This window comes from Perca fluviatilis, chromosome 1 (genome assembly GCF_010015445.1).
Source record: "Perca fluviatilis chromosome 1, GENO_Pfluv_1.0, whole genome shotgun sequence".
Taxonomy (NCBI): domain Eukaryota; kingdom Metazoa; phylum Chordata; class Actinopteri; order Perciformes; family Percidae; genus Perca; species Perca fluviatilis.
Genome location: NC_053112.1, coordinates 47,652,594 through 47,677,407, shown reverse-complemented (window position 1 = coordinate 47,677,407; position 24,814 = coordinate 47,652,594). Strand labels below are relative to the sequence as shown.

Genomic DNA, 24,814 nt, shown 5'->3' with positions numbered 1-24,814 from the left:
TGAATTGAATTGAATTGAATTGAATTGAGTAGTTTACGATCTGGCGCTGAGTGTAGGAATGAACCGGGTATATATAGCAGAGCAGGATGAGGCTGATGAGTAGCAGCTGGCCCTGACTTCTGCACACCTGACTCCACTCCTGTAATCAAAAAACACACGGTGGGAGGAGAGAGAGACTAGGCAGCAACACTACACTACACCAGGGCAGAGGGCCTAACATATAGTCTTCTCACTTACAGTTTGGTCGACATAAAGCCCTACAAAAGTCAGCAAAAAAGTTCCTCAACCATTATAGAGTTTAGCAAATCAAGCAAAACAATGATTACGTTTTTAAAAGCAGGCTACCACACAGTCGACTCACAGCAACCTGTTTCACAGTCTGAATATGAAAACTCTCTGCTTCTGTGGGAATTTCTGACTCTCAAAGTCGGCAAATCTACAAAATTCTGCTTTGAGTGTCATATAGTTGCATTTTGAAAAACAGTTTCCCGTGTTTTTGGTTTGGCGCCCAACTAGACGGGTCAAAATTTATTGTGAACCTAAATTGATATGCGGGCCGGATAAAAATTTGTGAGGGGCTTGTCTCGGTCCGCGGGCCTTCAGTTTGACACATGATTTGAAGGGTGCTCTTAAAGAAGCAGGCCACCCTGCCCATAAAGACAGCTTCATATAGCTGTGAGATAATGTGTGTGTGGCATATCTGAGACATAAAATTAACAGCTCCTTTTTGGTGCATTGCTTTTTCCAAGTTGCAAAATACATACTTACTTGGATTGATTTGAAAAATTCCATCTGAGTTATTGTTAAAAAGGGATTAGTAATTTCCACTCCATTAGTAAGCTACAGTAATTGATGAATGGCATCATCACAAGAGATGAGAACTTTCATTCACTTTCATTAAAATCTCATTACATGTGTCTCTCTGAAATAATTCAGTCCACAGTCCCTGTCTCGGTGTTGATCTGAGTTTTTCTTAGGTGACGGCCTGCCTGATCACAGTCCTTTTTAGGAAATATGTTTCACTTTCTTACCAAAAGATACAAGCAACATAATGTAGCTATTCTACTTTAAAATTACAGCTTCACAGGGGCGCCCTGGTACCCAGTTGTGAAAGAAGTATTCAGATCCTTTACTTCAGTAAAAGTACTAATACTACAGTGTAAAAATACTCTGTTAAAAGTCCTGCATTGAAAATGTTACGTAAGTAAAAGTATGTAAATATTATCAGAAACATTTATTTAAAAGTATTAAACGTAAAAGTACTCGATGCAGAAAAATCCTCCCATTTTAGAAACTGGAATTGATCCAAACAGTTCTGTCAACTAAGTGTTTAATCGGCTAATCATTTCAGCTACTTTGTATTGTTGGGTAGTTTAATTTGTAATAAAAACTACATGTGTTTGTTGTGCAAATATCTTAATTTGGAGTAAAAAGTACAATATTTCTCTCTGAAATGTAGCAGAGTAGAAGTAGAAAGTGGCATGGAAAGAAAAGACTCAAGTAAAGTACAAGTAGCAATCAGCCTGCAATCACAACAAGAACATTATCTGCACATTTGCAACAGATACGTTCACAGGTATGGCCTATTGTTGCCCGGGCAACTGCCCATTTGCCCTAATTGGATTAGCCATTGACATATATAAACTGGACCAACAGATCCCCTGCTCTGGACGGAGACCAGTGAAGGATATTAGGAGCACTTTTCCGGTGCTGGCTGAGCGTTACTGAGCAGCCTCCATCTGAGCTTGAAGACGTAGATGTGACGTGAGCAACGTGTCTGAAAGTGTGAAGTCTTCTGGTAGCTGTGCCGAGAGAAATCTCAATCATTCCCAATCTTACAGAGACGGAGAGCTTAGGTATATGTAAGGAGATAACATGGGCACAGGCTAATTATTGCTAACTAAAATGCTAGTTAACATTAGTAATTAAACTTAAACAGCTAATGTAAGTCGAAACTGCCTGTGAGCTTCTCCTGTACTATACGGTAATTCCTCTACTGTGTGACAGTAAGTCTCGTGGTTATGACACAATTGTTAGCCTATTTTTATAAAAGCGTCTGCTCGGAGCCATAACGTGAGCTACAAGGTAATGGAGCCTTTTATACATTGTCGTGTTTCTTTAGAAATAAACAATGGACAAATAGAGTCTTTAAACTCTTCAGATGTAAAGTTATTCTCTGTCAAAGTGACGCCAAAATGAATGGCAGTCAATGGAATGCTAACGGGAGGTGATGGCTTGGTAGCATCAGAATGACGCCATAGGAGCTACGCGTTCCGAGGAGAAGCTTACCCCCTTGCGATTAGCTGCCCCTCTGGCGAAAGAGCCTAAAGAAACTTTTCTTTCTTTTATTATTTTTTTGCTGTTGTGGCTACGATAATACGACCATCATTACTTAAGTTAAATCAAATTAAATTCGCTATATCATTCAATCTTGCCCTCAGCGATGCCCTCTGCCCCCAGTCACGTGACTTTGTTTATATTCTTACACATGGAGCAGTGCAAGCCCTTCTGCCTTCACGTGAGTTTTTAAAGTTATGGAGATTATGACAAATGCTCTATGAATAGTAACCAAAAAAATCCACTTGAGCTTTGAATAAAGTGCAGCTTCAGCTTGTAATGTTTGCATCAGCATTGCCTTATATTAATGTAAAATGCTACGTTATCAACCAAAGCTAATGACCTAACATATGTTGCAGCAGCAGGCTAACGTAGCTACGTTACGTCCGTTACATTAGTGTGCGTGCAATGGTTTAACTGGGCTGAGGGCCGGGAATGGGCTCGTGTAGATCATGTCTGAAACGATACAAGCCTCAATACGTGCTTCACGGACAACTTTCCCTAGATTTCTGGACACACGCTTTGAAGCCTCCACACAGAATGTAACAGCACTACTATAAGTCGTGTTTCCATCAATTTATTTTTAAGTATTGCATTACAAAATGTCGATGGAAACGGCAAAATTCGAGAAAAAAAAGTTTTGAGGTGGTTTTTGGTTAATGTGCAAATGGTAGATGGAAACCACCTTGCTGAATAAGTTGTGACGAAGTGAACATGTAACTCACATGACTATAGTCCCAGTATCCATGGGATGGGGGAAGGATCGGGATATGGGTCCCATCCAGTACACTTGTGGCACAAGGTGCGTAGTGGAGCCTGTGCCTCAGCCACGTTGGGTAAATTGAAGAATTGGTTCAACAGCTTGAATGGTGTGGCCCTACACACCACGGAAACACAGCGGTGAACGGTTGTCTCGCTGACACCAAAAGTCTCTGCCACAACCCTGGATTCTGCACAGGTGGCCAGCTTGTCCAATGCTCCCTCTCTCCATTTAGCCAAAGAACTCAGCTTCTAAACTCTTTGATTTAGCAAGCCGGTTTGCAATCTACAACCATGCGTAACATCAGCTTTTGATGAAACTACGCTTTGGGTAGTCTAGTTCATTCGCTCTAAACCAGTTGATGGAAACACTTGTAATTCCCATTTTCTTTTCTTTTTTCTTCCTTTTTTGCGACATTTTAAAAGTTTGCTTAAAATTCGCTTGACAGTTAGATGGAAACATGACTATAGACTAGAAGTTGTGCTGCTACAAATGCATGCTTGTCTCATTTTGTCAAGTAGATTTCGTTGTTTTGCTCCAGTTTTCTTTTGTTAGTTTCAACATTTGTATTTTCCTGATTTATACATGCTCGCACCCTGCAAATAAACCTGCACTGTTAGGCAGGCAGACTTCTTGAATTCCAATCTGTGATGCTCTGGCTACGCTTACACAACACAGACGCACCTAAAACTGGCAACTTCTTGTATATGGCCATGTATGTGTGGTAAATATGTGTTCAATTTAATAAGAGCATTGGAATCTTATGACCTTAGTGAAGATTGTCATTCATTAAGCGGTGGCTGTCCTCCTGAGCTATAAACAGCTGTGGGAAACCTGGAGTGAAGGCAGCTCTGGCCCATCATTTGCACAGCTTCTTTTATCACTCCAGTCTAGTTGAATTTTAAAAATATACCCTAACGACTAAAACTACCAATCTTGTTCTTACTTGCATTATTATTTCACTAAAACTTTATATATACCTATATTACTGACACTACTGCTTTACCAGCTGCTAGTTTCACTACTACTACTGTTATGCTGACATCCGCTGATGATCATATTGGCTACAACCAGGGTGTGATTTTTCCGGGGGCGGGGGGGGGGGGGATGTGTAGGATTTCCCCCTTTCTGGTCTACATATCCATGCCTCTGCGGAATTATTTTTTATCACCGGTGGGGACAAAATGTACCCCCCTCTCAAAGTGATCAATGCTACTTTACCAATAGGCCCTATATTATATACCTAAAATAGAATGATAAAATCCGAGCAGCAGTTGCTGGTTGTATTTAGCGGCTAGAGAGCTGCAGGACGCCGGCTACCAGCAGGAGTTGTTTAGCCGCCAATAGGTGACTGTGAGCCGGCTAAAGGCACCGCCAGACGACGGTGCTTTCAGGGGCCGTGGTGGAGTTTAGACAGAAAAAGTGAGCGTCATGCTGCGATTACAGTTAAGTTTAGGAACCAAAACGACTAGCTTAGGAAAAAGATGGTGGTTTGGAGTGTTTCCTGGGTGAAAGTATTTGGTTTTTCGCTGTGTTGACACCACGTTGTGCTATTTCATTTTGAGATTATGTTCCATTGAATATTGAAGTTGATAAATAAGTGTTTTAGCATGGCTGGTCGAGTGGCTCTATATCCATGGTGTTGGAAGGGGGATTTCATTCCAGCATGTTTTGTTTTGTTGTGCATGATCAAAAAACATCCCCCCCCCCCCCTCTGCTTTTTTCACTCTGGCTACGACTATTAACCTCTGATACTGCTGCAGTTTGACAGTCAATCCCATGGTACTGTTACATTATATAGTACTACTGTATAATTCTAATGTTGCTTGTGGTCATGTGAAATCCTTGCAAACTGGTAACAATAACTAATTACTATCGTCAACTTCATATAATATAGATACTACAGCATGACTACTACTATGACTGCTAGGGCTAAAATATTTCCTTTAGCACTACAGATGTCTCACAAGTACTGCTGTTATGATAGCTGGAACCATAGACTGTAAAAAGAATGGACAAAGTTTCAGGGTCTGAAAAGTGAAGCCAATGTGGAAGTGCCTTAAACCTGCATTCTATCTCATTTCCAGCAGGGGGCGACTCCACTTTTTTTATAAACCCCCGATGGAAACATTAATTGCGAAATAGAAAGTCTACTCGTGCTACGTTGGGGGGGGGGTTAAAGAACACAACACAACGTCACACAAATGAGCCGTTTCAGTGACACTCCCACCGTCACACAACCCTGCGGAGAATCACCGGATAACCTTTTGCTGGTGTGAACGCACCCTTACTACTTCCACATTGTCAATTAGTTTTTAAATTGTCATTTCATATAAAAAAATATAGATTATGTCCGCTTTAGATAGGCTAGACACTCAGACACTTTGAAGTGTGCATTTCTGCTTTGCAACAAGGAATCTCTGTATACTGATACTGTGCTGGTTCCCTCCAACTGATATTTTGACACTAGAAAGTGTCTCTGGTTGTTCGGCAGCTGCAGTTAGAAGTCCATAAATCCCAGATTTCCCCTTTTCACACTGATATGTTTGGAAATTTGTTGAAATTCAGAACCAGTCCCCTAAGTATTCCCTGATGGGCAATTTGTGGGCAGTCAAGTTGATAGACAAGGGCACAACACGACACATCACTAATGAACAACCCTGCTGCACTTAGGCATAGGCACTCACTCACTCATACAAACTCTCATTCACACACACACACACACACACACACACACACACACACACACACACACACACACACACTTCCTGCTTTTATATCACCATGTCATCTGCGCTTTAAGTCCTTGATGCGCAGAGCGCAGCAGCACTGTATCCCAGCACTCCCTCCCTCCCTCCCTCCCTCTCTCTCTCTCTCTCTCGTATGCCTCTAGGCGCTGCCTTATTTCCCCCAGAGGAGTGGTGCAACTCCCTGCCAATTCTTCCCAATCCATCAGTGAGTGTTCTGCCCCCGTCAGGCTGACCCAGTCTTCTTACAGCGAAGGAAATGCTCCTGCCTCATTCTTATGTTGAGTTTGGTGTGAGAATGGAAGATTGGCATGCTGTGTGTTGGCATACCACAATGACAGAAGTGACAAATATAATTTGTAAAATAATACATAAGTGGAGGATGCTGGTTTCTGTCTGGAGGGCTGTATATCAGGAAATGCATCATATTTTTATTATTTTGCAACTTTACAATTGGCTTAATTGTTATTATTATTATTATAATGATGATAGTCTTGCATTGCCAGACCTTCCTCCACAGTGCTGCAAAGGAGGGTCTGGCTAGTCCACACAGCATTCCGGGATGGGAGAAAAACGTGCTCTGGTTTATTGGCATTTCTTTAAACCAATCAGAATCATCTTGGGCGGTGCTAAGCTCCGGACTGAACAACGGTGCCTCTGCAGTGTATAGAAAATACACTTTGTGGTTGAATACAAGTCAGCAAAGGTTACACAAGAAGTGGATTCGTCGCCCCACTAAACTGTTGCGTTGTGACACAGAAGAGCAAGTCTGATCAAGCTCTATATAAAACACTGCATATTATATGACTTGTTGTGTCTGTTATCTGATCATTTTATGTGTGATGTAATGTTTGTATTTCATTTATCCACTGCGTTATTTTAATTGCGTCAATCCTGGGTGATCCTGCTAAGACTGGAATACGTAATATTAGAAAACTGCAAAGAAAAACACACGATAAGACTATAAGAAAAATGGCATTAATGTACGCCTGTATGTTTCATGATTTGTTTTAGTCCATGAGACTGTTTTGCGCTGCTAAGATCTAAGAGAGACTCAGCACCGCGGACAGCTCCTCTCTCTCTCTCTCTCTCTCTCTCTCTCTCTCTCTCTCTCTCCTTCTTTCCCTCTCTTTCCCTCTCAATTCAATTGAAATTGCTTCATTGGCATGAATGTCAGGGAAACAATACTGCTAAAGCATCAAGGCAAATACAATACAATAATAATAATAAGATAAGAAAAAAATATACACAATTCATTGAGTAAACTAAAATACATACATTAGAAAATCATAGAAAAAAAAGACTACGTGTGTGTGATTAGGGTCAATAAAGAAACAACAGTATATTAATATAAAATCGTGTAAGAAACAAAAAACAAAAACACTGTCTCTGTCTGTCCGTCTCTCTCTCTCTCTCTCTCTCTCTCTCTCTCTCTCTCTCTCTCTCTCTCTCTCTCTCTCTCTCTCTCTCTCTCTCTTCCGGGCGCAAACTCGGCAGCTGGCTGCTACACAGCTCCTCCCTCCTGTGTGGTGGCTTTCCCGACCAAAGATCCTTGGACGTGAACAGTTTCGCTGAAGAGCACTTTTCTCTCCCCCCTCCTCCCCAAACAACCAGGCGGACAATCGAGGCGTCAGTTATTCCATATCGACCTAAGAGAAAGGGAGTTAAGGTGTACAACACTCCTTTACCCCCCCAACCCAAAATCTCTGCCAGGCAGCGATGGAGACTTGGGCTGGCTTGTGCCCAGGCTTGCACTTATCTCTGGGTATCTGGGTGATGATCGCCGCTCATACCCTACAACATGCCACGGCGGGGATAACATGCGCATCTTGCACGTCGCCACTTCAACTTCACCTGGAGGAATTACTGGCGATGCGCACTGACCCGACACAGGAGCCGGATACCCTAAAAAACATCCGAGTAGAGTTTAGGGAACTCGGGGAGCAAAATACGGGAGTGGAGGACGACAGCGATGGAGTTAGCGCAGAGGAAGATGCACCAGGGTCCAGGGAAGACAGCCACCGCGGCAGCGATGAGGCAGGGGAGCCAGAGAAGGCTGAGGATGCTGCGCTACAGAGAGCGAAGAGAAGCGGTCCTGAGTTTGCAGAGTTCAGCGACTTGGAGCACTGGCGGAGCGGCCGCGCTGGCGTGGATGCGCGCGCTCCGGAGGGGGATCGGGGCTCATTGTTTGACGGAGCCAAGCAGGGCAGGTCCGAGTTCAGATGGAACAGGGATGAAGGGGGGAGAGCGGATAACCGGCAGGATGAGCCCAAGATCAGCAGCAGCACTTTCTCTCTGACGGGGGACTCTGCGCATAACCACGCGGTGGTTTACTGGTCGGGGCAAAACAGCAGCGTAAGTAAACCATGTTTTTCTCTAATTCCCCGCATATTATGTTGCTTTTCCCGACTATACTCAGTCCACATCACGAGCCGCTGGGTGAACTAACTCCGTGATGAGCGGAGACTCTGCGCTCTTTCGTGCAGCGGAGTTGTGCTTCAACTGTTAACAGGTGCATGTAGAAGCTACAGATGCGCACTGGTGCACACTGTTCCCTAAATGCCAGACTTTGTGCAGCGAGTGTGAGATGTATTCGGTCGCGACCTTTTGACTCTTCCAGAAAATTACGCACGAAACCCCTCTCTCTCTGTTTTGGTCTTCCTTGTGCTGTTCTCTCTCTCTCTCTCTCTCTCTCTCTCTCTCTCTCTCTCTCTCTCTCTCTCTCTCTCTGCGCGTGGTCTGAGTGGTGCAGTTTGAGTATGATATTTAGTTTGTCGTGATGTATAGCCTCAGTAGGAAATATTTGATTTATTTGCTCCGAATTTTAGATATGCTAATGCATGATTCATTCCTCCCTAACGTTGCGAGGTTTTTCATCTAAACTAATTGATTGGGGAAGGAGGGAGTCATAAATTATTGCTCAATCTCCAATAAGCCCTTCAATTCTTCAGATTACTGTATGCATTTCTCCTCTGTGTGACAGCTCATGCTACCCCTGAATCTTGGGGTTTACTGAATACCTAAAAAAAACAAAAAACGAATGGATTCATTCAGTTTTACTGACTCTTTTGGACCTTTTTCTTTCAAAAAAAATATAGTAGGTGAAGTGTGATACAGTCGTTATATTGCGAATGCAAAGGTGTCAGCCCTGAATGCATTACAGCAGACAGGGGGTGTTCACTATTTGGAGGTGGGGTCTATCTTCCATCCAGAAGATGTGCCTCCTTGAAACAACGGTGCCTATAATGGCATGGCTCAGGGATTAAATGCTGCACTGAATTGTAGGAGCATGACCGCATGGACATAACATATAGAAATTAAGGGATTTCTTTTCTTATTCTAACCACTTAATTTATCAGTTAACACAATTTCAGAACATTCATTTGCTTTTTGAAGGAAACCACTCGCACAACAATTATTCTGTGCAGGTGCGTTGGAAAATATCAGACATTAAAAAAAGAATGTTGCACAAGTGACACGTTGGTTTACTGAGAGACACTCTCATCGATAAGTAATAAGTCAATTGTCCCACACCTGGGGACACAGAATGGGCGGAGCAGAATGTATTTAAAGGTGTTTTCAGTTAATGTGGCTGATTGGGCCTCTTCCCAGGACTGTGTGGGTGTGTAAGGACTGATTGAGTTGATATCTTCCTGAGTCCCTTGTTAGTGCTAGTGCACCTGTTAGGGCGGGACAAATGACAGCTGTATAATTCTTATTGGTAGAAAGAATTTGTGACATAATACATTCCCATCTGAGCTCTGGCCCACCTTTAACCTGAGCAGAGGTCTAATCAGCATATCACACACTTCATTTCCTGCCTTCTGTTGAAGTTTTCTGTATTAATTTATGGTGCAAATCTCTTGAATAATGTAAAGGAAATTATTATTAGGTGTTGGGGGTTAAATTACACCTATAGATATGATGATTGGAAGTCATTCAAGAGCATGGTTGATGATGAACATGGTACTACATTGTGGAAGACACCTGACTCCACAAACTGCAAACATTCGCCCAATTTCTATTTTTTTTTAAAAAATACGTCAGGAATACTCAATGCTCAATTTAAGAGTCTGTGAAAAAATATACATATATATATTCGATTTGTATTGCTATTTGTATTTATTGTGATTCTAGAAGTATTGTGATTCGATTGTATTGAGTATTGCTTATTTTCCTTTTCTTCTTTAACAAAAACATAATTTGATATATTGTCTCTTTGAATAGAGACAATATATGAGATATTTCTAATAACTGATTGTTTTCTAAAAAGTGTACATCACACGTCAGTCAGTCTGACATTTATTTCATTTGTAAAGAAGAACACGACATGGATATTCTGAATTTTCTGCTTTCACTCTGTTTTGCTGGAAACAGATATGATGTAGTCGCCGTCAGCGGTACCGTAAACAGAAAACATTAATGTGAATCATTGGTAGAAAATAAAAAGAAAATATTGATTCTAGGGAAAACAATCATTTTTAAAATATTTAAAATCACAGCAAAATAAATCACCATACATTCGATTTTTGACTTCCCACCCCATGTGTATATATATATATATATATATATATATATATAAATAAAAATTACAGTTTTGATTTTATATATAAAATCAAAACTGTAATCTTAATAGATTCCCTTGCTCTCTGAGTGCAGAAGGACAACATGCAGACCTTTGTGTGTCACAACATAACTGTTCAGGTCAAAGACAGAGGCAACCTGCTGCCATGACGTGTACATCTTTACAGCAGCATTGAATAGTCCCACTTACTGACACTGACCACATTCCAGCCTATTGTGCATCCGAAACGGATAAAAACTCCTGCCCCATCTTACACGAGGGGGCCCTCGTAGGAAGAGAATAATGAGACAAAATGAATCAGTCATTTACACAGCCATGTAAGCTCTCAGGGAGCCGATGGGCTCTTCTTTGTGCTTTCACAAGCTTAATTTGTTGTTGTGGCTGTTCCTCTCGCTTTATTCCATCTGAAAAAAAAAATCCCACATATTCAGCCTTGTCTGAGCTGATTATGACATGGTGCATGAACTTGTTTTTTATCCCGCAGTGAAGACTGAGGCTCTGTGAGGGGGAACATGTTTGTGTGCGCGCATATTCCTTCACAGTGTGCGTCTGACTGCATGAGTGTGTGCTGGATGGATGGAGAGGGCGAGGGAGGTTATGTTGTGCCGCTGCCCCTCAGCTTTAAATCTTTATTAATTATCCTGCAGACTGAGACCTTTTTCTTTCTTTCGTGGCAAAAAAAAGAAGAAGAAGGGAAATCAGGCCTGGCCTTGAGAGCATCCTCAAGAGAGGAGATCTGCTACTTAATCTTCATTGGCTGTTGGTGCTTGTTCTGGTGATGAATGGAGTGGTAGGATGGGGAGATTGAGCTTGAAGTCCTCTAACTGAACTGCAGCAGTAGTTAAATTAGAGGAAGAGCGAGTGGCTGGCTAACGGAGTGACCAGCTGGTTGGATGGATGACCAGCTTGGTTCAGCCACCTTAACCTTCCCGGTCTATTCACAGCCCATTATACGCTACGCTATTTTTTTTATCTGACTTTAATAGAGAGAGTAGGGCTGGGTACCAAATCCAATACTTTTAAGGCACCGACCGAATTACCTCCATAGTACCGAAAAATGCCTTGTCATTCAAAACCCAATTTCTTTTTGTGAGTAACATCCAAATAAACTTCTTCAGGTGCTGGAAAAAAAAAGAAAAAAGAATTAGGGTTTGAATTTAGGAAGAAGCTCCACACACTGTGTTAAACAAAAAGCTCCCAGCAATTTGAACTCTGCAAAGTTTCGATCACACAGAGAGCTTCTTCGGGCAATATCAGATCACCAACCCAAAGCAGAACTAGCAATATAAATACAAAAACACATTCATCACTCAGGTGATTGTGATCTACATGACTGAGAGTCAATCTGCTCTCACGCTGGACCAATCAGAGCAGAGCTAAGCAAAGCGGTCTGACATCGGGGACAGAGCATGCCTCTGTGGGAAGAAAGAACTAGAACAGTCAACTAAACTAAATCAAAACACTGGCACTTGGCATATACGTTAAACCAACATATTAATTCGGGGGGGGGGGCCCCCCTAGATGAGACTTGGACCCTCCCAAAAGGGATGAAAATAATAGTTTGGGGGGTACTAAAAAAAATTTAATAAAATATAATGTTAGTCTATCCAAAATTGTAACAATTCAGGAAATAATCCCTCACTCCCCATTGGGCTGTACCATTTCTCTGGTACCTTCAGGCTGTGTTCTTTGCTCAGGTTCTTTGATATCACTTCATTAGCTGTCAAAACGTACGTACCGGGTACAGGCGCTAGTGTGTCAGCGAAATTAAGAGTAGGTCGCTGAATCAACTTTAATCTCTGCCTATGGTTTTCACTGCCATGTATATCATCATGCGTTGTGCTTTGTGGTAAATGTTATGAGCAGCTCATAATCCAAACAGGTTTTCAGAACTGTCTTAATTTGGTTGTTCATCTATGATGAAGTCATAGTCTAGCTAGCTAGCTAAAAGTTCACGCAGCTCCTGAAGCTCTCTGTACCAAGCCAATATTGTCTGTATCTTGGTGAAACTAAGCCAAGAAGGGTTGCATTAATGCAAGCAGTTTAATATCTCATGGAAATACTGAAGAACTAAAACAAATGCACAGTGTAGGCTGCAAATGCCTGATATACGAATGGGTTTACAAGCGGTGGCCATACATTTGTCTAATATGTTCGCACTGATTTTAAAATTCTGTTATTTGTTTTTAAATGTCTGCATGGCCTGGCCCCCCAGTACCTGTCTAATCTGCTCGTGCCCTACACCCCCTCTCGTTTGCTCCGGTCGGCTGACCAGGCACTACTGGTCGTCCCCAGGACCAAATGTAAATCCAGAGGTGACCGTGCGTTTGCCGTGGCAGCTCCGAGACTGGAATGAGCTGCCTGACCGAGTCTCTTCCTGTTTTTAAATCTCGTCTTAAAACTCATTGATTCTCTTTGGCTTTTTACTCAGTTTGAGGGTTGACTTTGAGTTTTGTATTGTTGCATTTATTTTTTATTGTTTTATTATTTTGTGTTGTGACTCTGTTGTATGTTATTGTTTATTTATAGACTGTGTTCAGCACTTTGGCCAACAGTGTTGTTTTTAATGTGCTTTATAAATAAAGGTGGATTGGATTGGATAATATATCACTGCCTTTGTAACATAGTGATAGCCAACCTTTGAAAAACATTGAGTAGCATGATCGCTATGGTTTAACCGGAGGTCTCCCTTCCACTCAGCGGCCATAACCATCGCTGCTGCTTAGCTTAAAAACATTAGGCCTACAATCACACGCCGTAGCAGGAGTTCCTTAGATATACTGACACGGGGAGAGGTTTAATGAGGCGATTTATCATTTTGTGCAAATTCATTCTTAACGTCTTAACAAGAGGGAATCTGCACTAATATTCAGGGAATTTCGCATATAGATTAGTGGTTCTCATGTGTGTAAGCCTATATAAAACGGTATACAGCTAAACAGTGTACCGTGTAGGGTTGGGTACCGAACTCAGTACTTATTTGGGTACCGACTGAATTATGTCGGTATTACCGAGGACCAATTCACTTCGAATTCCGGTACCTGAGAGCACGTAAGCGCAAGCTTATCTGTCCTCTCTGCATATTGACAGAGAGCAAAGCTCCGACACACACACGCACACACACGCACACACACACGCGCACACACACACGCGCACAGAGGTGCGGACGGAGTAAACTCGAGCAAACTACGTCGGCTCTCTTCAAGTGCAGTTACAGTTTTTCAAAACTTCACGCAGACAGCGTTTGCTGCGATACGATATTAATGGAGACGGTGCTGATGACATTACACTTCCTCTGAGACAAGCAGGCACAGCAGTGGTTTCTATGCCCTGGTGACTGACTGACAGGCAGAGGTTGTAAGGCAAGGCAACTTTATTTCTACAGCACCTTTCAGCTACAATTCCATTCCTTTGCACTTAAGTTAGTTCTCCATTAGTTCAATGTTGACAACAGGGCAGTCACCAAGTTTATTGTTAAAGGTTTGTGTCATTATGCAGTTTGCACTAAAAAGTCTTTGTTGTTTACATTCCTTTGCATTTTAGTTAGTTCAATATAAGCCTGTACACAATGTCATTTGTTTATTTATTTATTATTTATAATATGTTCATGTTGTGGGAAAAAGGTTTCTCTTTTGTTGTTAATTTTGGCCAAGTTGGGATTGATACCAATCCTGAGTATCTGACTGGCACACCCCTATCCAAAAGCACAACCAGTTTTATTAATGTTACGCTGAGTGAGCAGTGTTACCAGAACTTTTTAATTTTGATAACGTCACAATTAAGGTGGAAAATAAAAGTTTTGTGTTTAATGTATTTTTGTTGATGTCGAAATGGATTTGAAAACATATGGTATCGAAAAAAGTAGCGTTAGGGAACCGGCATCGAAACTGAGGTATCGAAAGATTTTGAACGATGCCCAGCCCTACTAAGCTGTGGCTGTATTTCACTGGGACGTACAACAGTCTGCAGCTAAAGTGTGTACTACGTGATGTCATTTCACCAGGTCCCGGTGACGCGAAGGACAACAATTAACGTTGCAGCTGTCGTTTTGTGTTCTTCTATTTTTTCGAAGTATCGGTTCAGGCGCCGTTTACGCACCAGCACCGTTTCGAAAGAAAAAACGGAAATTGCAAAAAACCAACCCTAATCTCGAGTGACTGGCAGACATTCCACTGACCTTAAGCCAAGATACCAAGCTCCTACAGTAACTGCTCAACCGTTTAATTCTGTTGGACTAAACGCCGAGAATATAAATGTAAATGAATCTCAGATGGCTGACTGGTTTCCCTGTTTGGTTGACTGCCCCGAAATCGACCATACATTTACAACCTCTTTGGTCTGGAGACTTTCTCTCAGTCTTACTTCAGGCAGATTGGTCGGCCGTGTCTTGTACTGTGACTAGCTCTGGGAGGACTTGACGTTGCTGTGGGTTCCCTGGGGGGGAACGAGGAGTCCTCTGAGGCGTGTGCACAAGGCTAATGCACTCTCACTGTCTCCCTGTACCTGTCCAACTAGCTGTCTCTGCCCCCGCTGCCCTGCCTCCCTTTGTATCTGTCTTCATGTCTCTGCCTCAGGCTTACGCAGGTTATGTCGAAGCCTTAACCGTAGATATTAACTGGGAATGGAGAGGTAACAATGTTGAGACTGTCATTTCTTATATTCATGGGCATAATTCCAATGAGGCATCCCTACAGCAAAGTGACACTTTCTTTCCTGACACTTTCTCTTTGAGGCTTTGATACCCCCCCCCCCCCGCCCTCTGCCGTCATGAGCATAATGGCATTGTGACTGACAGCTTGAATACAAAATGGATAGCACTAGCAGTGCCTCCTTTAGTGTGATCTTGAAACATTCATCTCTTGTAAGGGAACCTTGAGATTTCCTCCCAGCAGCGTCTATAATTAATGTTTCTATAGGAAAACTGTGACTATAAATATCGGCATATTTTGTCGACAGTTCAGGACAGAGTCTCATCTTTTCAGCTGGTGAGCGCTACACTTTCACTCCTTGATCGTTTTTTTTCATGTACCGTAGCACATGGCGCTCTCTTTGAAGTCCTTCATCCGTTGGAGAGGGGATGGGGGGCGGGAGGAAATTAAGATTGTGCTCCACTTGAGTGGTATTTAATAGTCATGAGAAGTCACACAGCGACCGGTCAGTCATATCTGGCAAGTCATCAATGGAGCTGTGTGTGTTTGAAATTCCTAAACTCCCTTTTGAGGCCCGGAGGAACACATGCAGACTTTCAATAGCGGCATTTGAAAGTAAAAGTGTCGTTCAGCACAAAAAACACACATGTTGCAGACAATTAGAGCTGAAGACCAGACCATGGATGCCTGACACAAGTACCGGGGGACAAGGTAAGAGAAAATAGTAGGCCAACACAAACACGGACTAAAAAGAAATAAAAACCGGGTGCTTAATGGAAGGGGGACGTAATTGAATGTCGGCCACTGACGTACAACCACATCACGCATTGTAAAGTTATTTTATGAATAAAATAGACATATTACATAGACATTTCGGTGCCTTATTAGTGCCACTTAGATGCCTGCGCTTCTCTCTGATGCTCCGAAAACGGACGTTAGAGGGAACTGAAACATCGCCGCACGGGACGCTAGTTAACAAACACCTGACAGCAGGTAACGTTAGCCTAGCGTTAGCTAGCAGCTGGAGTGAACACGGTTAAAATGCTGACAGCTAAACAGTGTAAAAGTGTGACTGTATTTCACTGGAGAGGACTCTAACACCAGACTGTAGCTGCCGTTGTCTGAAAAACACAGACTCAGAGATGTGTCACCTTTTTCAGCCCTTCTGAGTTCGTAGGTATGATTTTAATATAACATCATTATAGTCATTATGGCCTTTAGAAAAATGTGTTTTGTGGAGGTGGGGTAGTGCACTATAGGCCCCTGTGGGGCGGGCTAAGCTTTTGTCCTTATTGGCATTTTCCCCCTTACATACGTAAAAAAATAAAAAAATTTTAATAATTAATATCCTATATACAATATAACTACAAAACACACAAATACACCCACACAAATTATCTCAATTATTTTATTAATCACATATATATACAATATAAAAACAACCCACATCCTTATAAATTCATAATATAAATAAAAAAAAAATTAAATAAAATTATAAAAAATAAAAAAAAAAACCAAAATAGCACAAACACTAATAAAAACTTAATGCTCCCACTCACCTAACATGTTACAAATCACACATGTAAATAAAAATGTTTAATCACAGAGAACGTATGCTATCTACTGACTGAATACCCAATAAGTACCTATTTTCTATAAGTACTTTTCTTCTTATACAAAATATATAATTTAATAAATTAATCATACAACACATTACCATCTACACCCAAGAGGCTCTATGCTTGTACAACTAGATGTGCCCTAAAACACTGAGAAAAGAAAAGAATAAACTGAGGTAGTAAAATATGCAGCAAGTCAAAAAAAAAGTACAGAAAAGCGAAACCTAAAAAAAACAAAGACAATCTGAAAGAGAGGAAGAGAACAGCTGAACTGATGAACGTAGTTATCGCTATAGTATATAATACTGTTAATTGTTACTTAACTACCTAATGATTGGTTGAAATAAATAAATGCTTATAGCCGCCAAATAAAAAATAAACATAAAAAAAAAAATTGTATATACAAAAAAAATTAAAAAAAAAAACAAAACAAAATACAAATGCAATACCTAAAAACAAAAACACCCACCGATAAATAATGACACACCCACCATAAAAAATACACACAACCAACCATATTTTCCAAATACAATGAAGAAAAAAACACAACTCAAACAATATAAGAAACAGTAGGTGGGTAATATTCCAAGATAACAATGCATTACGTAAAAAACACAACATATGTCACAAATAACCTTTAACACTAATCAACAACAAGGCAAACAAAGTACAATCAAAAAAACAAAAATGTCAATTCTACTGGCAACCTATGAAATGTGTAATATATGATCGTAATAGCAGATCTGCTGTCCCATTTTATGCTTCCTCTGAATAATCACAGCGGAAGATAGCGGCAAGCTCAGCATAGCAGTGGGGCAGATTGTAAGGACTCTGCATACAACACAAAAAAAGGAGAATACAGCAACAACACTTATAAAAAAATTGAAATCTTGCACACACTAACAAAATACAGCAATGGTAAAATCACAATTTTCACTTTAAAAGAGAACTATCCATATTACCAACTCTATAAAAGAGGCCATGGGTCACTGGTGGGAGACACACTATGGCTGCCGAGTGCCACAAATGGCAACTTCAAAATACAAAATAAAAATATTAGTAGTATTACAAACACACATATTTGACAATACAGCAAAAACTTATTGATCAAACAGAAGTAAAAAACAATGATGTTGTATGTGGAAATTTGGACCACACTAAACTGTCGAAAACAACAACAATATTGATATTACCACAACCACATTTCAAAACAAATTCAAATTAAAAACTATTATAAATCTGTTATATCCAACCCCATAATGAAGTACAACACAGCAAAATTAACATTACTGTAAAAAAGCAGCAGTGATTAACCAACATCTACAACAAACAAGTAACATGTAGACATGCAGCAGGGCGTTTGAAAAGTAGCAGGCCACCACACAAAAAACACAAAGACTTGCAGTGAACTTGAGGCGATGCTCTTTGTGCACAGAATTTCCGCAACAAAAACTAACTATCGCATACGGGTGTTGTAGTGCTTCTACTAACAACAATTTTCTAACACCACTTTACGGAATGACTGTGATTATATCATCGTCTATTCTAGAGGAGGAGCTGCTGTTGCTGGCGGACCAAATCCTTCTAAATAGTCTCTGGAACGTATTGCTAGCGCTCTCTTTAGCACCTATACACAAGTTCCAATCCCTACAACCCTGATAAGCCATGGGCGGGGCTTGGAAGGCCTCTCTGAGACAAACACATACAAAATGTATAAAAGAAAACAATAATATACATTCAAACTTACAGTAATCCAGTGAGCCTATTGCTGTGGGTAGTTTCTGCAACCCTCTCTGCTGCTTCCCGCCTTCCGTTGTCAAACTTTTCTTCCTGTTTCAAAGCATCAGTGTAGTGTGCAAATTCGCCACCTTCTGCTTGTAATTAACTCTCCAACAATTATCCTCAGTGCAAATAAAAAAAATATATACATAACTGATGAAGCAAAAATAATACATTTGTACAATAACCATTGCATTGCAATATTATAAAACTATTGGTAAAATGATTATTGTATTTTAACATGTGCTATATAAATTCAGTTTATTTTAATACCTATAACAATAAAATAACAACTTTAATAGTATGTTATTACTCAATTCTATACATTTACTAAGTTATAAGATGCTTACTTATACACAAAATATTCCATTTAATAAAAATATTAGTTAACAATACTCAAAAAAACATGTTACACACACAAATTAAGTTAGTAGAACTTGTTCTAAAACTTAGTATACACTATAATCTATTTAATTACTTGACGTTGGGTTTACAGTGTACATTACTTTTACTTTTATGCTTTAAGTAGTTTTGAAACCAGTACTTTTACACTTTTACTTAAGTAAAAAGCTTGAGTTGATACTTCAACTTCTACAGAAGTCTTTTCAAACCCTAGTATCTGTACTTCTACTTGAGTAATGAATGTGAATACTTTTAACACCTCTGTATATAAAGAAATCTCCTGCTACCTTTTACCTGGCTGGATACTACCACAGGCTTTTACGGTGTAACAAAGAAATCTGTGACCCATCAGAATATGTTACTGTAGCGCCGTCTACCTGCCGAAAATCATTTTGTGACTTTGCTGGAAAAATCAGACCCGGGCAACGGCATTAATAAAAACTATATCAAACTAGAGTTGTGGTAAGAGCTAAGTGCTGTTACAGGTCATTTATGATCATTATGTGAAAAAGGACAGAGTTTCAGAAACACTAAAAAGTTACATATAGTCATGTTAAATATGATTATTATTTGTCTTAACCAGTTTTGTTAATTGGGGTTTTATTGACTCAAGCATAACACACATTTTTGTTCATCAAATTGTCAGAAATAACTAGGTCAGATAAAACACCCGAATACTAACAATTGATGCAGAATGTCTTTCAAAACAGGAGTCGATAATTGATTCCTGCTTTGAAAGAACATAATGTCCTGCAAAAAAAAATAAAAAATGATGTAGAATACTTTATCATCAACCTGCCTATTTGCATGTCATGGTCGTGCACCATCCATATTGTCCCAGAGAGCCAAGGACAGAGCCTTGTGTAGTATTTCCAAACCATGGTCTCTGCAGCCTGGGGATATGATTTAAGGATGTAGGGGCAGGTCTTGTTCCCACTCACTTTCCATCAACCCATCTCACCCCTCAGCCTAAATTACCGATGGTAATACATTATAAAGTTGTTTCTGTCCTTCCCTCCTCCAGCTACCCTGGTGGCCCTCTGCTCTGGAGGAAGAAATTGGACGGGGAAAAAAACGAGAATATCATAAATAATGGAACCCTTCCAGCGCGCCTTTTCTCCCTTATCCCTTGATCTCTCCTCTGTGCTCTAATTAGTGTCTACAAATTTGTTGCCCGTCCCTTGTTTTTTAGCATTGGAAGTACAGTATAACGTTGTGGCAAGAAGCCATGTGCCACAAAACATGAATGGAGAATGCATACTGACTGACAGTCGGGCTTGGGCTGAGGCTCACTCCTGACCTCTTTATTTCATGCAGTATGGGTTTTAAAAGCATGCTATGTCACCTAATTCTAACACTGTATGCCTAAGCTTTAACATTCTATGTGTAGAATGAGTCACATAATGTATAGTGAGGTCATATTTTGGGATGCCTTAATGTGTAGTGCAGATGTTAACCTTGCAGAATGAAAAAGCAGCGCTTGCTTACAAAGGTTTTGTGTGTGGGCAGCAGTATCTGTACAGCTAACCACATCATTTGAAATGCAACCAGAAAAATAAAGCAAAAGAATGCATACTGCCATCAAAAAGATCTAACCCTTATGACTGCACCACACAAAAGTCCAGCTCTTTCCTTCTACCTGAAGAGAACTGGGTCAGCACAATTTCAGATTGCATTTTATAAGGCCTGCTAAAGGTCAGCGGATGCACTTAAAAGTGTCACAGAATATTAAAACCCTTCTTAGCGCTCGGCGCGGAAACACTACCACATTAAGGAAGCCATTCAGGAAGCCATCCAATCAGGATGCATTGCATCGGCTGCGGCAGCACAACGGCCAATCTTGGATCACATCGAGCTGCTAAAAGCGTTGAAGCTGTGAGCACGTGCTCGGTAGGAACCCAGCCGGTCGGACGAGAGGCTTGAAGGCTGCGTTCGCCAAACCTAATGGCCTCATTATGTTTCCTGTATGATTGCCACGGTGGCTGAGGCGCTGAGGCGCTGAGCCACCTCGCTACGACTTCAGAGAGTTGAGTATAATCACACGCTTGGCCACTGATCCTGTTCGGCAGCACAAGGGTGCTGACATTATCTGGGAGTGTGACGTACAGAGATGTGTGCGGAAGGATACGTGTGTTAATTACATTGGTACACCCCACTGTCAGATTTAATTTAGTTTCATTTCTATTCTATTAAATGCCTTCTTTTTTTCTGGGTTAACCAGAGAACGTGGGCGACCACCTACCAGGGCGGGGTATAGTTGGAACACCTATGGATTGATTTTTACAAAATATCAGGATTTTTAGTTTGAGATGTCCAAGTCCCTGAGGCACAGCGCATCTTGACCTTATCCACGTTTATTTTTGTATTTTTTTTCTGAGCCGAGTGCGATGCCCTGTAATGTTGATGTCCCTTGCCATTTCCCAAACACGGACAAGCCGGGGAGAGCGGCCAGGCGATGAGCACGTAATAATGTCAGACCACAGCGAAGCGACGGACCGCACACTGTGTTTCTCTCTCTCTGCTCTCTATTTGCTTTTTTTTCTCTCTTCTTCTCTGCCCTCCTTCAGCAGACACGGTCCCTGCCGTGCATTGGTATGTCTTCACTTACTCACAGCCAGTGGTGGAATGTAACCAAGTACATTTCCTCAAGTACTGTACTTCAGTACAAATGTTGAGGTACTTGTACTTTACTTGAGTCTTTTCTTTTCATGCCACTTTCTACTTTTCCGCTACATTTCAGAGAGAAATATTGTACTTTTTACTCCACTACATTCATCTGACAGCTTAAGTTACTAGTTACTTTACACATTCAGTTTTTTGCACACAAAACACATGCAGTTTATAAAATACAATGTTTTATTATAAATTAAACAACCCAACAATATAACGGCTTACAAGTCCAGCTGAAATGATTATACCATTAAACACACAACTGTTTGGATCATGTCCAAACTGTGAGGTTTTTTCTGCACTGAGTACTCTTACTTTTAATACTTTAAGTACGTTTTCCTGATGGTACTTACATATTTTTATTTATTAGTACTTTTACTTAATTAAAGGATCTGAATACTTCTTCCGCCGCTGATAGGAAATGCAAAGTTACTGATTTACTCGAATGCACCTTGTATCATTGCTGTATGTAATACTGAAACATAGTTGTCATCATTCAATCGCAATTTTATTGACTTCGCAATATGGACCAGTAGGGCAGCACAATATAATACAAGACTTTTATATTCAATATAATGTTCAATTTGTCCATAAAAGAATGTCGGAAACAATTTATTTTTATTTGTTTTAAATTCAACAAGCAATTTGTTGTATTGTAGAAGAATACTGAAAGCAGCAGAAAGGCAGAACTGAGTACATTTTAATATCTGTTATCTGTTTGATATATGTATCGTGAGTAATATCGTTATCGTGATATTCAACAACATTATTGCATATGAGGGTGCCCTTTGCTGCGTGTTATCCCCCATCTCTCCCCCCCTTTCATGTCTATCCATTGTCACTATCCAATAAAGGGAAAAGCCCAAAAAAATAAATAAATAAATAAAATAAATTATCGCATATGTTCCTCATATCGTGCAGCCCTATGGATGAGTGCAATATCCAAATCGCAGGCGGGGCGCAATATTTGTCAAATAAAGGCAAAATATGTGTCTAACCATTCTGAATGAAGTATTGTGGTGCTGCAGAGATGTCCCGGCCTACAAATCCTATCCTACAGACTAAAGAAAAAATATTTCTTTGATACAGATCCTCGCCAAAAATCACACTATCATCATTCACATTTTTTTTTTTTTATTTGAATATTTTTCAATGAAAATGAGAATAATGATACATAGCCTAAATACTTCTTCCACCACCGATCACAGATACACAAAATGTCTGGCACCCAGAGACATACTTGTTCGCATGCAAACAGACTCAGGGTCGCACTCTTGCACACATACATATATACACTCTACGCACGCACGCACGCACACACACACACACACACACACACACACACACACACACACACACACACACACACACACACACACACACACACACACACACACACAATCATTCTCAGTATCGCATCTCACTCTCTGTCAGAGTGAATGGTGTCGTGCCTGTGGGAGGTTGTCACTGATGGAGACTAATGTTGACACATAACACCCCAGGACCTGCAGTCAATTAACACATTGTCTAATTAAAGTGATCTAGTGGTTTATCTATGAGAGATTGAAAGTGGCTGTAAAATGGGGCCACGCTGCATTAACTTCACAATCAGGTCTGCTGCTTTATTTCTATTTGGATTTTAATGGTAATAACCTGCTTAAACATCCCCCCATTACCAAACAGATTGTGTGAGCATCCTTCATGATGATTGCGGCAGGGATTTCTATTTCCTGGTAATACCCTTCTCGAGCTACAAAAAACAGTCCGGCGGCCGCCGTACGTGACTGAACTTCTGACCGTCCGTAGTATGTGGCGTGGAACTCGGCTTGTAAAGTGCCCTTTAAATAAATCATCCATCAACCAGCTTTAAGTCATTTTCCTCCCCCCGAGCTTTGCGCTTCCTTCCTTTGAATGGGAACCACATTACATTTCTATCAACACACAGTAATTGTCTCATATTTACTCATCCTCCAGGCTTTAATGATGCCGTATAGAGTTGTTTGAAAAGGTAAGATGCTAACATAAGCCTTATAAAAGGAGAGGGTGAGTGGTCATGGATATCAATGAATTATTAATCCTCATGCTCTTTTAGAGGTGTTTTCTGCGAGGGTGGAGTTTCCACTGGAACAGAAAGTACAGTGCTCTCACATAATCCTGCGGAGGGAAAACTGTACAGAGTAAGATAGGCTGAGGTAAAGGTATCGCTAACAATCCTCTTAGTTACTCAATGAAAAGAGGTGACACTAACTCTGCCAGCTTGTGGCATTTGATTCCCACTGAGGCCCCATTATAAGGTATGCTATATACTGTAGAAACGTCCAGGTAGACAAATGGCAGTCCATTTGAATTGTGGAGATACAGTATGTGAAATCTGCAAACTTGTTTAATATTCATTCAATAGTCATTTTCAGTCGTAACTGTAACATTTATAGATATATAGTCAAACACGGAGGTCCGCCCGTCTGACGTTTCTGCTGTGATTTTTTTATGTTCTGTGTTGCTTTGCTAGCGTCTCTGATAAACCAAATCTAGCGTTAGGAACAGCAACATCTCACTGCTGGTCAGACTGACTGCTAGTTTGGGTAGAGTCATTCTTTAGTCTGAAATTAGATCTCCAACCTAATGTTAGTCAAAGTGTTGACATATGAAAGCATCAAACATTCATTTTAGATGAATGAGATGAGAGTATATCTAGTCATTCCTCGCCCCTGTTTGCTGAGCCCCATTAAATTGTACATACTGGGGGTTTCTACCCGGAAGTTATTGTACACAAACATTGTGATTGGGTCTATTGTAGGATGTCTAAAGACAGGTTCCATGACAACTGGTTCTTGAGTGGAATTTTTGTTTAAAAAAAAGATTGGGGCGCCTGGGTAGCTCACCTGGTGGAGCATGCGCACCGTGTGCAGGGGCTCGGTCCTCCCCGCAGCGGTCACGGGTTTGGTTCCAACCTGTGGCTCTTTGCTGCATGTCATTCCCCATCTCTGTCCTCTTTCATGTCTAGGCTGGCCTGTCAAATAAAGACCTAAAATGCCACACCATTTTCCTTTTTTTTATCTTTAAAAAATAAATAAAATAATATTGTTGGACAAAAGTAGTATTTGTTAAGCTATTACATGACTGTTGCTGTGGATTGCACCAGAGCGGTTTCTATTTTTCTGTCTGTAGGCAAACTATCTGCCAAATGGTATTTAATATGTTGTTAGCTGATGATTACTTTTAAGGAGCTGACACTAGGATCTAACTGACAACAAAACCTTTGCCAC

General features: G+C 40.7%; 1 protein-coding gene across 1 annotated transcript in view; it reads left to right on the top strand.

Annotated features, from left to right (window-relative positions):
• Positions 1-7,319: 7,319 nt before the first annotated feature.
• sorcs3 (sortilin related VPS10 domain containing receptor 3) overlaps positions 7,320-24,814 on the top strand; it is a 376,202-nt gene continuing 358,707 nt past the window's right edge. The window contains exon 1 of the mRNA XM_039826137.1: positions 7,320-8,199. Within this exon, the coding sequence (XP_039682071.1) occupies positions 7,564-8,199 (636 nt within the window). The 5' untranslated portion in view covers positions 7,320-7,563. The remainder of the gene's footprint in view (positions 8,200-24,814) is intronic.